This window comes from Sphaeramia orbicularis, chromosome 8, assembly GCF_902148855.1.
Source record: "Sphaeramia orbicularis chromosome 8, fSphaOr1.1, whole genome shotgun sequence".
NCBI classification, from domain to species: Eukaryota; Metazoa; Chordata; class Actinopteri; order Kurtiformes; family Apogonidae; genus Sphaeramia; species Sphaeramia orbicularis.
The window spans coordinates 45,484,393-45,502,046 of record NC_043964.1 but is presented as its reverse complement, the minus strand read 5'-3'; the positions used below and the strand labels follow the sequence as shown (position 1 = coordinate 45,502,046).

At 36.6% G+C, this 17,654-nt stretch overlaps 2 protein-coding genes across 2 annotated transcripts; one reads left to right on the top strand and one right to left on the bottom strand.

Annotated features, from left to right (window-relative positions):
• The first annotated feature begins 1,520 nt into the window (after positions 1 to 1,520).
• elof1 (elongation factor 1) lies at positions 1,521 to 7,612 on the top strand. The gene is made up of 5 exons (XM_030142257.1): positions 1,521 to 1,643; positions 5,293 to 5,346; positions 5,925 to 6,055; positions 6,131 to 6,201; positions 7,278 to 7,612. The coding sequence occupies exons 1-5, from the start codon at positions 1,521 to 1,523 to the stop codon at positions 7,340 to 7,342; spliced, it is 444 nt and encodes a 147-aa protein (XP_029998117.1). The 3' UTR covers positions 7,343 to 7,612.
• Positions 7,613 to 8,017: 405 nt separating this feature from the next.
• On the bottom strand, positions 8,018 to 17,532 carry cnn1b (calponin 1, basic, smooth muscle, b). Its single transcript, XM_030142365.1, has 7 exons — positions 17,264 to 17,532; positions 12,696 to 12,817; positions 12,495 to 12,561; positions 11,941 to 12,078; positions 11,553 to 11,669; positions 11,268 to 11,414; positions 8,018 to 10,174 (listed from the first exon to the last, which is right to left on the bottom strand). Exons 2-7 carry the CDS (start codon positions 12,728 to 12,730, stop codon positions 9,929 to 9,931), a joined length of 750 nt encoding a protein of 249 aa, XP_029998225.1. The 5' UTR covers positions 12,731 to 12,817; positions 17,264 to 17,532; the 3' UTR covers positions 8,018 to 9,928.
• Between the last annotated feature and the right edge of the window lie 122 nt (positions 17,533 to 17,654).

Sequence of the window (17,654 nt, the reverse complement as noted above, 5' to 3'; positions counted from 1 at the left end):
GCGGTGCAATGGCGGTTTATTTTATTTGTTTAGTGTGTTCCTCACAATGACAGTAAATCTGTACACATATGGCCGCCGATTTGTATAGTCAAGTTTTAGTCCCATGTTACGTGACTACGGTTAGCCTAGCCACCGTAGCCAGCCACCGTTGTTACCCTTATATTCCCTTTCACTGTATACTTTGTGATTACCTGATTGTTTATTTTTATTATGTTTTTTTAAATCAGTTTTCTGTAAAGCCCCGTGAGGCGACGTCATTGTGAAACTGTGCTCTAAAATAAATTGAATCGAATACTATACATATATATATATATATATATACGTGTGTGTGTGTATATATATATATATATATATAGATATATAGATATATAGATATAGATATATATAGATATATATATATACATGCACAGGGTGGGGAAGCAAAATTTACAGTATTTTGAGGCAGGGATTGAAAGAGTGTATGACCACTTAGTTTATTGAAAGTCATGAGAATTTATTTGCCACAAGAAAATTTACATAATAGAAAATGTTTTTATTCTATGTGTCCTCCTTCTTTCTCAATAACTGCCTTCACACGCTTCCTGAAACTTGCACAAGTGTTCCTCAAATATTCAGGGTGACAACTTCTCCCATCGTCTTTAATAGTATCTTCCAGACTTTCTCTTAATAGTTTTGCTCATAGTCATTCTCTTCTTTACATTATAAACAGTCTTTATGGACGCTCCAACTATTTTGAAATCTCCTTTGGTGTGACGAGTGCATTCAGCAAATCACACACTCTTTGACGTATGCTTCCTGATTACTCATATGGCAAAAGTTTCTGAAAAGGTATGGATAATAGTGTTAGGTATGATTATGACATCAATATATGTTTGGTTTCAAAACAATTGACGTTGTGCCTGCTGAGAAAAAACAACTAAATGTTCATTGTAAATTTTGCTTCCCCACCCTATATATATATATATATATATATATATATATATATATATATATATATATATATATTATATATATATATATATATATATTTATATACCGCAAGACTTACACTTGTGCTAATGTTTTTTTTATGAAAAGGTATGTATTATGCCAATTTGTACTGTTCCAGAGGATAAGAAGATATCATGTTATAGCTGCATGCATTTATAAGGGTCATTAAGTTATTCTTTTACTTTCCACCATGGTTGATCGACAGAGGATTTCATATAAAATCATCATTGGTGCATTACATTGGTATATTTACACTGTAAGTTAAGCACGGTTTTTAATACAGCGGATACCTCAGTGAAAAATAAATATAATCTGTACATAAACCCAAGGCCTGTCCCTGCTTTTATTATTATTATTATTATTATTATTATTAGTAGTAGTAGTAGTAGTAGTAGTAACAATTGCAGTAGAATTGTCATTGTGGTGACATTAGTATTGTTACTATAGATATTGTGAAAATAAAACAGCAGTGCATTTTACTGTATCATCAGATCAATGTGAAATGCCATATAAGCCATTCTTGACTTATCATGTGGCTTATATGGCACTCTGATGCCAGTGGTAATGGCATGTATGGCACAGTGGAAATGGCACATGGCAAAACTGAAACGGTATATGACAGTGATGATGGCTTGTGGCCCTGTCGGCTGCTGGTAATAGTGTATATGGCTGGGTTTACAGAAATAGCTAAATTGAGAAAAAAAAACCACAATGAAAATAAACTGTCGGATAATCAGAAAGTATACAGTGACAGGGAATATAAAGGGAATAACGGTGGTTGGCTACGGTGGCTAGGTTAACCGTAGTCACATAACATGGGACTAAAACTTGATTGTACTCATCGGCGGCCATATGAGTACAATCATTGTGAGGAACATACCAAACAAATAAAATAACCTCCATTGCACCGCATGTGAGTCAAAAGTACATTGAACGATGACATTTTCTGGACATCGTCAACAATGTTTCAGTCTTGTTGTCAATAAAGAAAAAAATCATGACATTACACAGTGCCGTAAGTGAAGTGGTGGGTGGGCGGTATTATTATTGTGTGATGGACTGCAGGCATTTTGCTCTGCCCCCTCTAGCAGTAAACCACCAGTCACAAAATTTTGGCATATACCAATCCAGGCTCTGGAATAAGCCACTGCTAAATGGTATATGGCAGAACTGCACTGCCATATGCCACTGCCACCTAGTGGCATGCCAAAAGCCTATTTGCCCTATTTGGGATCTTGCGACTGGCATTATTATTATAGGAACTCATTTATACGTAAAAGGATAAAAGGAAAATACTATGAATAATGAATAATAATATTAATAAAATAAATGATTAATAACTATTAGGAACTGAAGGGAATCATTATGGGAAGTCATAGGATGAAGTACAGTGAACTCAACAACAGTTTGTTTCATTTCAAGAATTTGAACGTTGTAGTAGACCATTAGTGAGAATAAAATAGTAGATTATTATACAGTATATACTCAATTACTCTTCTACACAGCTGCTTGTTTTGATGTTTTGATGTTTAACAACAGGCTACATAATATTACCTCGTGTTTGACCTGTTCTTTGCTCTGTAGAGCAGCATGAGATGACAGCAATCAAAAATTAAATAAAATGTATTATTATTATTATTTTTATTTAAAATTTATTTAACCAGGTAAATCAACTGAGAACTAATTCTTACTTACAATGATGATATGGCCAAGAGGCAGCACAAAAACAGGGCAAATAAACCACCAAAAGGGATACATTCGCAACAAACAATATTGAACAATTCATACCAAGGACATGTATAAAATGAACATAGTTGAGTATAGGTGCAACAGTTTGAAATGTTACCTTCACTAGATTTAAAGAGAGTAGGATAAATGATGGTAATTCCAGTCATAAGCAGCAGAAAATTGATGATGAAAAATGATGAGCCACCAATGGTAGTGTAGAATTCTGAGATGACTAAGTTGATAAAGCTGCTGGAACAAAGAACATGGATGTCGTTGTATTGAGTGAAGATATGATGGAGTTTTGCCAATTACGTTTTTTTTTTTTTTTTTTAAGTTAACAGAAACCAATGTGTTTGTCTGTGAGAGTAAAGAGAGAGTCAGATGATCAGGGAATACAGACAGCAGTGGTGAGTGTTAAATGATTAAATGAAATCATAAAGGTAGAAGGTAGATATGACACTAGAGAGTCAGAATAATATCTGGAATGTAAAACTTGTATCTAAAAAAAAAGTCTATCAAATACATGTATATAATATATTCAGATGTTTTCTGAATATTAACCCCTTTCATGCATGAATTATGAGAACCTTAATGGGTCAAAACACAGTAATGTCCAGTCAGAGGACGAACTTTAAATGATTGCCATTCAACAATTATTTCAATATGAAGTAGCTCCTTGTTTTGGATAATTCCTTGTGGTCTAACTATAGGAAGCAAATCTGTCTCATCAGATTTTGAATTATAAAAGAAGATTTGTAGCTGAAGAAAAGTTTTGAACACATGTTAAAAAAAAAAAAAAAAAAAAAGAGGTTGTAAAAGTAATTTGTGCAAGTGTAGACCATATTTGTATCATTGGGAATGATGAGAAATACAAAGGAAATAATATAATAAACAAGGCTGTGACTGATCAATAATAGACCTAGATGATCTTATTATTAGGCTATAAATGTTGTCCTAGGCTGATGGTTATAGTGTTGGTGTCATGCTTGTTGAACTGACGGGATCGAATGGATGAGTTCGAGCCCTTTTTTTAAAATATGCGATACACGGGAACGCCCCCTTTTTCTCGGTACCTTAGTGCTGCCGAGTTTATATTTGATATTCAAATGTGTGCGGGAAATTTGCCGCTACTATTTGATTGGGTGGAATTTGCATATAGGTGGGGTAATGTTGATTGGCAGGTCAGTGAATAACGCTTTGATTGGTTATTTGCTCGGACATCAGAACAAGGCCAAAATTCGTAATTCGTAACTTGTATTTGGTGATCCGTAACTTCAGTTTTGTAGCTCGTAACTTCAGTTTTGAAACTCGTAACTTCAGCGTTGCACCTGAGGGTGGCAGAGTTGTGCCTCTATCAGATTTAGTTAGACATGTGAACAAAACATTCCCAATGATACAAATATGGTCTACACTTGCACAAATTATTTTTACAACCTCTTTGTTTTTTTTTTTGTTTTTTTTTTACGTGTGTTCAAAACTTTTTCTTCAGCTACAAATCTTCTTTATAATTCAAATCTGATGACACGGATTTGCTTCCATATTAAAGTAGGTATTGATTGAAGTAATGCTAACAGAAATAGATGGTTATGTATACAGTTGCAAATGTCTGAAGAAAGCTTGAAGAAATCCTGGAATGCACCAGTAGATCATGCAGTAGGTGTATAAATTACACATGAAGACACACACCTGGTACATCCATCCATCTCATTGTCTATTCTAAATAGGTATATAAAATGACTTGTATTTTAAGTCTGCATATTAATTGCCTCATTTGATAATCCTCCACTGACTACTTTAAAATCAAGGGAAACATGAGAAACAGAAATAAAGATGCCCCACAGGTCTTTATCTGGACTCCAAATGGAGATGCAATGCTATCTCTGTTCTACACATCTATGATGTCTTCTTTGATATATTCTTAGTTCTCAAAAGTTCTATCTTTTACTTCATCAGAGCTATGTGGTTTCTTTAACAGTCATAAGAACAGTATTTCTATTTGAAGGGGCTTTCATCTATTTCTGCGGCACTGTAATACAGCAGGACTCACACAGAGAACTTTATGATCCTCCTAACATGGCCCAAAGTTTTATAAGAAACTTTTCACCAGTGGGCTCCTTTAAGTGTCTCTGTATGAAGGTGAATAATGATCTTTGTTAAAAGATGTTGGTTATCAGCCAAGGCAGTCCATGAATGAACCGTCTGAGAATCTCTTTAAATCATGCATGAGTATGGTTTTAATGTAGCATTCACTAATAGCTCTAGCTTGAACAGGTCTGGGTGTGACAACGTCTGTAATGACTTTATAAAAGGGTACCCTATTTACATAATTTGCTTAAGGACAGGAAATAAATGACAAGGACAATTATATGTCAGTCATTGATTAACAGTGTGTTTTGTTATGTTTTTTTTTTTTTTTTTTTATGCATTAATTTTTTGTTTCTTTTCTAAATTGGCAGAGGGCGTTAGCTTACTGTACAGAAGTTTCTATTGGACAGTCATATATGTCAATCTTCGCCTTGGACCAATCACAAACCTATTAACATCCCAACTAACCAATCAGACGCGCTCAGATAGAGCCGCAGCATCCGGATCAAATTGAATACAGAGCATCCTCGAGTCATCCGTGTGGTAAGTAAACAGTCACATCATTATGCAAATGCAAAGAACTGCTATCGAGTACACATTAAACATACAACTTAATACAATCGCTCACCTCCACGTTTGCTTTGAAAGCCATTTTCTTCATGTTGCGTAGGGGGTTTCTTGTCCTTTATGCTAGCAGTTGTTAGCAAGTTAGCAGGCTAACGTATAACGGTAGCTATTGGCGCTTGGTGTGTTTTTCCCCCCACAAACGTTAGTTGAGGTGTTTGGGGGTAAACTAGCACTTTTCTCAACAGTTTAAAAGTAAAAAAAAAAAACAGCTGCGGAAACACTACTGACAAAATTAAATCTGCACGTGACATGTCGTCTCGCGATTTTTACCTGCTAAGAGGCAGGTGCGCAGCGATATTAAATGGAGTTATTACTGATTAGAATTATGTTTAAGGTTTTCTGTATTGAAACCAGAGGCAGAAAGTAGTAGATTACGTGTAAGTAGCTGTTATAGAGCCATCCATTCCGTATCAGTTATCAAAATCAATGAAGTGAACAATGAATGAATCAATCAATGAAATGAACAATCTTGGTTGTTTTTGATTCTGCTACAGATATTGAACTTTACAAATGGGGCGCAGAAGTCGAAGAGAAAACCACCTCCCAAGAAAAAAATGACGGGCAACCTGGACACCCAGTTTACATGCCCGTTTTGTAACCATGAGAAGTCATGTGATGTCAAAATGTGAGTTGAGGTCAGTGCTTCCTTTACACAACACAGCGCATTTTGAATATGACTAATAAAATACCTATTTTCCAGGGAACGAACCCGCAACACAGGAATTATATCATGCAGTGTTTGTTTGGAGGAGTTCCAGACTCCTATAACCTGTATCCTTTGAACCTGCAAATACTGTCATCGTGTTTGCAGAGGTGGAAGTACTACATGTACTTTGCTAGTGTACGTAAGTTGAGTTTTCAGGTATCTGCATTTAATTTTCAGCATGTATTTTTCTGACTTTTTAACTACCGATATTTTATCATTCATTGCATGTTCAAAACAGGATTCTCACTTTAATTATAATGTATTTCATGGGAATTATAAGTTATCTTTGCATGTTCAAACAGGATTCTCACTTTAATTATAATGTATTTCATGGGAATTATAAGTTATTTTTGTCTTTTCATCATGTCTTCTCAACATTAAGATTTATTTGTATCCAAAAGAATGGTGTAATAATGTAACCATAGACCATACCTTTGCTTATCCATCAGTGCCTATCTGACATGATAAACAAGGAAATCAAGAAACTCAAATGAAATGTGTGCAATACAAGGTCTTCTTCAAGGGGAGGAGCATGTAAAAGATGCAATAAGACAGTAGAATGAAGAGAAACGAAGATGAAAATCAGAAAAGATGTGTAAGATGAAAATGATTTTATAGGGGAACAACTTAAGATACCGAAGTAAAAGGTGTAACAGTTACATAAAAGCTGTAACACACAATATAATGAAATGGAATAAAAGCTTTAAAAAACGAATGACGCATAAGATGAAAACATCAAAAATAAAGAAGCCGTGAAAATAAGAATGAAACTATATCTTATTTTCAATATTTTTTTGTGAATTTGAAGTTACAGTGGATTGATCGTCTTCATATTCATATGATTTGAGGCTCACAGTATGCACACAGTCGGAATGTCCTTCAGACCTCAACTTTTTACTTTTATACTGTGAGTGCATTTCAGAGCCTTAACTCATTTACTTTTACTGCAGTAACAAAGCCAACTATTTGCATGACTATTCGCATACAGAATCTATAGGTATGATTGAGTAAAGAATGTATGTACATTTGGCACCTCTTCCTCTTTGTACATGTGAAATTATTTCCTCCTGCCAATGGTGTTTATTAGAAGTGATATGTAGTGTCTGTGCATGTAAAATGTCCCTTAACCGTTCCTCTACAGACCTGTCCGAGCCAGTGGATGTTTACAGTGACTGGATTGACGCCTGTGAAGCTGCCAATCAGTAGTTTTCATACACCTCATCTTCTCTCTAACCTCATTCACTTTACTTGTCACGACTACGTTTGGTCCACTAAATTTGTGTTGAGCTTTCAAAATTTTGCATGATGTTCACAGTGTGTTACAGACCAAGTTTAAGCTCCTATAGTGGCTTTTTTAAGTGCAAACACCTTCCTTTGGCTGGGCCAGAGTGTCCAAAACTGTCTATGCCACAGTACTCAATGTCCTTATACCTCACGGCAGCTCATGTTAAATGGTTTTTTTTTTTTTTTTTTTTTTTTTTTTTTTTTCTGAACAAAACTGCCATATAATTACATTTTTAGTGTAGTAAGAGTGACATTTCTAGAAGTGTAAAACATTCCATGTCCTCAGTCAATATTCTCTGTGAAGAAAAAAAAAGTTAAATCTGTATTGTTTAGATTGTTACAGGACTGTATTAAGTCCATTATCATGGCACTTGGGTTTAATTATGTTTTTATTTGTAAAATTTTCAACCCTGTTCAATGCACTAATGTTTGTTTTTGGCCTTTCCAATTTTTTTGGACCAGTATATATTTGTACTGCAACGATTTTCCTTTTTTCAAATCTTGATCATGTAATTTCTATTACACTACTTTGTGTACTTCACATCTACAGTGTATTTTGAGGCAATCACAATAACAAGAAAGAAAACTAATTCACAATTTAATTTTTGTCGTGTTTTTATTGCACAAATTTAGTGAAAGGCATATAGAAAAAAAAAACGAGGTTAGTCACCATGTGGTTCAAACAACGTTTCAAACAAACACATTACGGTGAAATGTCATTTAACATTGTTGCCATTCTGGATGTCACAGGGTAGTAATGATACATACATTTCATTTGATAAAAGAAATGTTCATTCATGTATGAACTTAAAATACAGTAAATGTGCTTCTTCACAACTTTAAAAGTTTTTTAACACTAGATGGCGTACTGCTACAAGCCATCAGCCATGGCTACAGCAGCTCTTGGACAGTGACTGAAAGCTCAAATGTGTTGGCTGACTTTACCATATCTCATAATTCAAAGCCATTGTAAATGTTGAGGCTTTAATGGAACATGTTTTTGCCTTCTACTGCATTGGAAATTAATCCTATTAACACCAGTGGCACTTCTAACCTACAATGACATTACATTCAAGACATTCAGTGGGTTAACAGTATGATGCAGAAACGTCTCGTCAGTGTGTGTGGCATGATTCACATTGCACCTGGGTCTGATTTATTGCCATTTACTGCACACGGTGAAAAAGCCACAGCACTTAAGCCAAAGGTCACTGGAATAGGACCTATGAATAAGGCAACTTAGAAGCAAACACAACAGGACTTACTAAATATTGGTGACTAAACCTATCCCTAATTTCAAATGGTGTACAACTGGATATCACAACACCTGCATTTACTTTGTAAAAGTATACATCACATCTGATCTCTCAACTACTCTGGAATTTCCCCTTGTAGGACTAATAAAGGGATATCTTATCTACTCCAACATACTTCTCACAAAAACCACAAAAAAAAAAAAAAAAAAAATCAACAAAAGCTGCACACAAGATGGCTAAATTAGTCCTGCATGAGGGTTGGTGCTGGACTTCAATACTCATGGCACCGAGTGAAATAATTAGGCAATATCAAGCATGGAAAAACTGGTTTCATCTGATAATCTCATAAGTCTCATGCTGCATGCACATATGTCTTTTATATATTTTATTAATGATATGTTATGAGAGCGTGTGAAAAATAAATAGGCTGAGAGTTAAAATAGGAAAAGTGCAATTTAGTCCAGCGATAGGCACCAGTACTGAAGAGTTTTTAATAATACCCAGCCCTAGTCCTGCATAATGGCATCAGGGCTAATTTGACAACCTTGTGAACAAAACTAATAATCTGTCAGTGCAGGTGCTCAAAAACAAATTTTTGCACAAAAGCTATAAGTCCCCCCTGCATCAATCACTCTGGTCAAAGAGATGACCCTGGATCTTCTGTGATCCTTCTGAAGAGTGGTATCCTACAGGCCTGCAAGAGTGCCAATGTGAACATGGACTCTGTTTAAACTGGGTCAAAGTTCATTAGCACCAAGATGGTCGAGCTTTCCTTTCAAGGAACTTTCATATTCTGCTTCGTCAGTGTTCAAACTGGATTGCCAGGGTAGGGAGGTGAGGAAAGTGGCAACAGTTAACAATGTCAAATTACAATGCATGTATAAAAAGCTGTAGAAAAAAAGCAAACTATAAATAGCAAATGTCATTAAATCTCAACTTCTGAGGACTGTTTCAATACTTTTGGATGGAATTCAATTCTTCAAAGCAAGGACATCTTGCTGAAATACAGAAGTGGGCCACTCCATGAAAATTTTGATCAGTGTAAACACTTTTTTCTTTACTCGTGGAAAACTCAAACAAATTCCAAAGAGCAAAAAATATATTCATAAGACGATGGGGAATGGAGACAACAAAGATGTCAGTCAGTGTTAAATAACAGTCTGCTTGTCACAAAGACAGTTGTGTTTGGTTTTCTGAAGTTGGAAGCAAAGAGGAGGAGAGAGGGCAGGGTTAGGCTGTCTGTGTGGGTTTCTTAGTCAGAGTACTGGTTGTAGCCGTCAAACTCTACCTCGCTCCCATTATTGTAGTACATCTCAGTAGGGTTGGTGCAGTACTTGTTGTCGTAGACCTGGCGAGGCAGGCCGTAGGTGGTCATGCCCTGCTGGGAGGCTACTTTGTTGGTGCCCATCTGCAGAGAGATGGTGGTGGTGTCACAGTTCTCCAGCTCCAGTTTCTTGTCAAAGATGTGTCTTCTTGTTCCTGGGGCTGTCATGCCAGACTGGGAGACACAAAACAAGAACAATGGGTTTTGTTACGACATTAGACAGCTACTTATTTTATTCAAGTCCTTTTATGAACTGAATATTTGTAAATCTACAGATAATATTTGTTTGTACAAAGTCATTGGGTAAAAACAGTGACATGTTCTTGCTGTTTCAACTGTATTCATTTAGTGATGGGTACCACTTGGAAATAACCAACACTTCAAACATGTTCACACTGAAATTTAACATTCTCTCTAACTTATACAAGTAGTCCAGGGCCTTTGAAATAATTATTCTGTAGGAGTTGAAAATATTTTCAACTTTAGGCAACCAGCAATGACGACAAAAGTAGAATAATTTCCGAAGCACCAAACTATATTGAAATTACAGAAGAAATGCTCATGTTCTTTTATTATGGCCACAAAAAAATTATCATTTTATTTTTGGTAATTTGACTATTTCCATTACTTCTATCATACCATTTCAGTAATTTTGCCTTTAAGGGTGTAGTTATCTGTTTAAAACGTGTAGCGCTTACATGCTATCATAATTTTAAGTGAACCAATTTTGCTAACACAATTTTGTTAACACCATCATTATTATTATTAGTAGTAGTAGTAGTAGTAGTAGTAGTAGTAGTAGTAGTAGTAGTAGTAATAATATTTATTTATATATTTATTTTAAACAGATAAATATATAAATATAATATACAATTATAAAATAGAAAATAATATATACTTTATAGTGCATTGCAACTGTTCTGGTCCTTTTTTGTCTGTTTTTACGTTTCCTTTTTGTATTAATCTGCAAATGTCAAATATCTTTAAAAAATGTAATTTACTCCTGTCTATGCGTGTCAATCATGTTTAATTTAAAGCAGCAATATAGTGACATTCTTCTATGGGAACCAAAACGCTAAGGATCCAAAGATGCACTATGTATGTCTGATTTAGTTTTTGATTTACAGTATGGAGGAAAACCATTCACTTTATTTTTAGTTTGAACACATGGCATTGTGATTGTTAATTTTTACATGATATTGTTGGATACTCAGTGAGCAAATGAACAGATTGTTGTTTTAGTGTAAAATGTGAGGTCCCTCCTCACCTGGCTGGCTCCTTTGTTGGTACCCATCTGTAGGCTGATAGTTGACTGGTCCATTGGGTTGTCCATGCCCATCTTGGCATCATACAGATGGCGCCGTGTGCCATAAGAAGTCATGCCCTTTTGGCTGGCGAACTTGTTGGTTCCCATCTGGAAACAGCAGTGACAACATTTTCACATAAAGAGATTACACCTATGTCATGGATTTCACATTTATCTGTTAGTATATTATTCATCCAAAAGGTGGACAAATGGTAGCAGGTTTAGGTCTTTTAGGAGGTGTCTGACCTGCAGGCCGATGATATTGCGTCCCTCCCTGAGCTTCTCTGGGGCAAAGCGGCGATTCTGTTTCTCTGCATACTTCACTCCTATGTCGTACTTAGAGTGGAAACCTTTGGACTTGGCCTGGAATGAGAGAAAGAGAGAGAAATGTGGCATAGAAAGGAAAATGGTGGTAATAGTGAGTGGTTTTCATACCTATATTGTTTCTATTACACTCTTGCCTCATAGTCCAACATTATGCATCACAAAGAACTCACATAGGTAAGATGATGTCTGTAGGCCAAAAATGATTCCTGGATTTTTAATTGTCTGTTGATTACACTTCTTGGGCAATTAAACATGAGCCTCTCCTGCAACAGATGTCAGTGGGATATGTGTGTGGAGTTGCTCATACCATTCCAGCCAGAGTGATGAGTGTGCACTGGACTTGAGTGTGGTTGACATTCTCAAACAGATCATTAGCTTCAAAGATGTCATGTGGCTTCAGGCCATAATCTGTAATGGCACGGACAAAATTCCCTATGTTTTCCAGCTGAGGATGAAAGCAAACAGAAAATGAAAGTAGTGGAGAAGTGCATATTTGGCGTCTATGGCATATTACATGGTGTACACCCAGACTAGAGTCCCCCTGTTTCCCCTTAAGCTCACTCAGCGCAGGATGCATTTGACTGTTTCCATTCTCCTTGTAATATTCTACCTCTGCAAAAATCCTCAACATGACAATGAGTATTTTCAGCTAACTTCTCAAGCTTTAATAAAACATTAAAAGCTCCATTTGTTTGTGTTTGTAGGCCTGTAAAAGGCTAATAAATAACATGCTGAAATGGGTTTCATTTGAGATGGTAGCAACTAAATGAATGTAAATAACTGTGTAGTCAGTGCCACTAAATCACAATAAGTTCCACATGTTCTGGAAAACTCTGTTTTTCCACAGAGCTGCTGCTTTACCTGGTGCCAGTTTTGACTGGAGTGGTTGATCTTTCTTACAGAACCGGGCTGGAGAACATTAACAAGTCTACAGAAAAGAAAGAGGGCAATGAATTTTCAAGATACATTTGTTTCAAGAGGTTTGAATAGTAAAGAAATTAATATGCTTTAAGGTTTCTGTGCTGCAAACATCCTTTCAGTGAATCATTGTCCTCCACTCACTCGCACAAGATGACTCCGTCCTTTAGACTCTCCATGAAATTGTCCCCTATCCTCTTGCCCGTCACCTCCTGAATCCAAAGCCTCAGCTCCTCCTCCTTCTGGGGGTCATACTTTCCTGCCAGCTGAGATGGGAGGTGAAGCAAAGGGCAGAGGTCAAACACCACATCACACTTTTTATTTGATTGGAACAAAGCAGCCACTTGTTAAAACTTATCAACCCCAGTCTTTAGTGATCAATTATTCTTGTAAAATTCATGAACAGCATCATGACTTTGTGTGTTTATGTTAGTACCAGTAGTTTATTCTCATAACATTCAGTATTTCAACTCATACAGTTTACACAAGAACAAAACTAGAAAATCTACTGATGACAACTCAAATTGTGTATTTTATCACAGGTCAGTAATTCTAGTGTAACCAAAAATATAATAAATCAGCACTAAGTATAGCAGGGGTTCCAAAACTGAATTGTGACACCATAAAGAAAAAAAAGAATTTAGGTTTCTCCCCAGGATCCAGACTTGCATTAGGAATGGCCATAATATCTAGATTTTTACAGACACCAACTCCAACTCATCCTTGATACATATTAGGGGAACAGCATCAGAGTGTTGGTCCTAACAAAAAGTGTGTTCTCATAAATATAATGTGCATTTAGAAATGTCACACTTGAAAATGTTTATGGAAACAGAAAAAAATAAAAACAATCACAAAAGTTTTTTTTTTCAGTTGCTCAAGGGAGATTTATAGCATAAATGCATCTATGAATCATCAGATTGCTCATTTATTTTCCTGCTTTCTGCTCGTGGTTATTTCAAATAAATAAATAGCAAATGGTACTCAGTGGAAAATGTCTGTACTTTCACTATAAATGGTATTAAATGATACTGCTTCCCAGGAAGTTGCTATCTGGGAACATTACGTGGAGAGGACACACTTGGAAATAATGTGCGGCCCTTTCAAACATTAGTGGGCAAACCATAGAAATAAAAGCAGGAAACAGAGCTCCACAATCAGCTGGTATGTTTGATTTATGTATGTTACGGTGGTTGTTGGTGGTAAGTAGATTATTTATTTATTTTTGCATTAAGCTTTTATGGGAACTGGAAAAATACACATTGCAAAATTATTTATAATTTGTGCAGTTCTGTTAATAACTATGCAGGTACATTGCAATATTGTCCACAATATGACAGCAAAAGCATGATCCTTAATTAAAATCTTTAAAGTCCGTGAACACAAACACGTCTCCAAAGGATCGATCGATCTATCTATCTATCTATCTATCTATCTATCTATCTATCTATCTATCTATCTATCTATCTATCTATCTATCTATTCTATCTATCTATCTCTCTATCTATCTATCTATCTTATTATGTTTCTTTTAAGATACTAAAATGACTGGTTTCACTAAACCTTTTGGAATCTCTATGTATTAAAGTTTTACTGTATAATAAAAATACTTTGAGATGAAAGCAGGAGAAGAAATGGCATGCAAAAACACTGGCCTCTCTCTCTAATACTTCAAATTCTAGTGAGGGGTTTTAAAGGTCGCTCCTCCTACCTAACGTGTGCATACACACCCGTGTGCACACCCTTGTCCCCTTTTCCTGAACGTTCTACAGATAAGTCCTGACAGTCTGGGATCAGTAGCCAACACAAATCGCATTTCAAAGCAGCAGGGATAGTAGAGCTTCCAGTTCATCACACCAAACTTGGGAGAAACAGCTTTCCCAAACACTCCTCCCTCCCTCTCCCCCTTCTTCGACTGTCCCCGCTCTCCTCCTCCTCCTCCCGATTGGTCTGGCTCATATTTTCTCGCTCCCTCTCTTTCTCTCCCTCTTGGGTTTTCCAGAATCTGCCCTTTTACAGTGAGTCGACTATACAGACAGACAACGTCTGATAAAGACAGGCCAAGATCGACAAGACTTGCAGGAGGATTTAAGTTCAGGACAGGACTTAGCAGTGTTGTTTTTTTCATTGTAAAGTTTAGGGACACAGATAGAAATGTATCTTTAATGTCATTCTGCAGATCAACATACTATTAATAATGTAAAGCCAAACAGTTAAGCATGATAATGAATCAGAACCAATGTATCAAACATGTAAACCCTTCTTTACAATCCTGAACACAGATTAAACATCTTTACAATTCTTTATTCAGACATTCCTGATCATTTAAGATTTAATGTACTTATTTTTGAGCTGCTTAAGAGAGAAACACAAAAGCTCTGCTGTGATTTCTCTACCAGAATAGATACCATAATAGCCCAAACTCTTACTTTAAAAGGAGGACTCATTAATTGTTCCCTAAATTGGACACATATTTAATCAACGTAAAGAGCTGTTTGACCTATTCTTTTAAAGATTATAAAATATTGGTTCAAAATGATGCCCACCCAAATGCATTGTTTTTCGTCAAGTAAGAACAGAAAAAAGTCACCACAATAATAAAGACCTCCATAAATCTAGAGAACACCCACAAATAGTTAAATAATAGTCTCCTTGTCCATATGCATATGTAAAATTTAAAATCCATTTGTAAATTTCACATTACCATGTGTGGTCTGACAACAAAGGACACCATGAGTGTGCATATCTCGGGGTGCTCGTAATTGGTAAACGGAAATGCCATCGCACAAACAAATGGATAGTTCTGAAATGACATGATTATGACATAATTAGAGTTCAGAATGGGTCCTTTGTGTGAGTTGTTGGCACTGGTTTGTCTCCCCAATCTATCAGCCATGCTCCTCCACCTGCATTCTGTCAGAACAGTGTTTTGCCTTCCATGACTTCCATGTAAACTGTTTAGAGTGAGGACATTTTCTTGAGTTCCAAGTCAGAGTCTTGGTCACTCCTTAAAAGGCCATTTAGATTATCCTGATGTTACCTGTCACTACTACCCTGTTGCATCAATGCTCCTTTCTGCTATGTTTCTTACTTTTTTTTTTTCAAACCATCCCTGCCTTTCTGTAATGTGACCCACAAAGCTCTTGGGTGAACTGGCTGTTACCTTCTCACAGCATGGAGTTTATATTCCTTTGTTTTTCGTCATTGAATGCAGCAAAATAACAGCCAGGCTCGTGCCAAAAATGAAAAATCCTGCATGAATGACTAAGACCTTACTGACTGTTAAATAGCTGCGATGAAAGGAATGCAGCTTTCACATAGAGCATTGAGTGTGAGATTAAAGAAGTGATGAGTGACGGCACTATTCAGGGAAAAGGCATATCCCTCAGACAATGATGATGATGATCTAGGCACTGGGAAAGTCACACCATGTCACCTTTCCTTACACACACACACACACACACACACACACACACACACAGAGTCACTCACCATATTTACAACTAGACTGAACCTAATGAAAACATATATCCATACCTGGTGTCTTACTGTAAATGAACGAGTAACACAAGAATAACAGAGCACACATGTTATTCTGCACCCTCACAGTCTAATGCCTTGACCCTTCATAATCACACAAATAATTTGGCCACTAAGACCTACTTTCAGCTCCAAAAACAATCGCCTCCCCCCACTGTGGGATCTGTTATCAAAAGGCAGGTGTGTCCAACCAGACCAGAGCGAGTTTCCCATGAAAATGTGGAATTCAACTAGACTGGAGATCCCGGACTGCGTCACATAACGCATCTTACAGAAGATAAGATACTATGACTAACTGAAAAAGTTTAAAGGAGCATTTTTGGACAGATATCATCCTTTTAGGTCTGTTTGATGACAGAGCACAGGCCAAGATATTTCTATTTAATATTTTTTTTGTGGAAATATTTAGTGTTCCATATTACAACAAGAGATCTAGTCTGTCATATTTAACTTAAAAACAAGACAAAAACATGCTTTAAAATTGTTTAGATGCAATAGTATTGAAGGAAGAGGCACAAAGGACCATGTAACTAAACAGAACAGCACAGGAGTCATTCAGATGTTAAAATATGAAATTGCCTAAAGGTTATTGTTTCTCACTAAAAACATGCCAGGTTATTGAGGTTTATTTGACTACACACCCTAGGAATATTTAAAATAGAAAGTCAGTTGGAGATGGTTGTGTTAGCGTAAGATGAAATTCCCATCTACTCTGAACATTTATGGAATATTTGGTTTATATTTAGTGCCATGAGATTTAGTTTTCATTTATTTCGAAATGGGGGCATTATATTTAAAGACAGTGAAGACTGTAAGATGAGGGAGGATTCAATCTTTCTTTTTTAATTATTATTTTACTTATGAATGATGAGACTTTTAGATGGAACATTATGGTATAGCATCATATATTTACACTGGAGTGATAACTTTAAAGAATGTGATGTGACGGACAGGGATACTCTAATGTCCTACTTTGAAGCGAACAGTGAAGTACCATAGGTAGAACCACAACCAGGTAAACAACAGTGTTAACCAGCTTTAGTTTAGATAAGTGTCGGCTGTCTCAATGTTTTCTGAGCATCACTACATTGCTCCCACCTCCACAGTGTCCACAAGTTCCGCTCATGGTGGACCAAAGCTACCAGGTCTCACGTGAATCCATCACGACCTACCTTACTCTGACCTCCGCAGACAGTCCGAAGGCTGGACCACTCCTGAAATGCGTTGACATCCTGTTTATTTACAGTGGTGCTGAAGAGGGCTTGAAGAAAAAGCGCAGATGCAGGTTAACAGCTACTTTGTGACCGGACAGGGTGGGCGCACGCGCAAAACAGTCCCGAGCAAATCCGTGTTTTTTTGTTCTCTATCTTTCTGTAACTCTTGGTTTGTCGTCGTGCTGTTTGCTGCTGCGACTGGTGATGATGGAGGTGGGGTGAGGCGTTCGGACAACTTTCCAACACTATTCTGAATCTTTTTTAAACTCTTCCCATGTGTCTGCTCTCTGATTGGACGAAGGGGCTCGGCCAATCCGAGAGTAGCGTCCTCATCTGGGGGAGTGATGTC

Excerpts from the sequence above, each read along its gene's own strand:
- elof1 (XM_030142257.1), top strand. The coding sequence starts at position 1,521 with ATGTGGCTTATATGGCACTCTGATGCCAGTGGTAATGGCATGTATGGC. Across the intron at positions 5,347-5,924 it reads ATCCTCGAGTCATCCGTGTG|ATATTGAACTTTACAAATGG; the intron begins GTAAGTAAACAG and ends ATTCTGCTACAG. Across the intron at positions 6,202-7,277 it reads GTTCCAGACTCCTATAACCT|ACCTGTCCGAGCCAGTGGAT; the intron begins GTATCCTTTGAA and ends GTTCCTCTACAG.
- cnn1b (XM_030142365.1), bottom strand. The coding sequence starts at position 12,730 with ATGGAGAGTCTAAAGGACGGAGTCATCTTGTGCGA. Across the intron at positions 12,562-12,695 it reads GACGGAGTCATCTTGTGCGA|ACTTGTTAATGTTCTCCAGC; the intron begins GTGAGTGGAGGA and ends TCTTTTCTGTAG. Across the intron at positions 11,415-11,552 it reads GCAATATCATCGGCCTGCAG|ATGGGAACCAACAAGTTCGC; the intron begins GTCAGACACCTC and ends TGCTGTTTCCAG.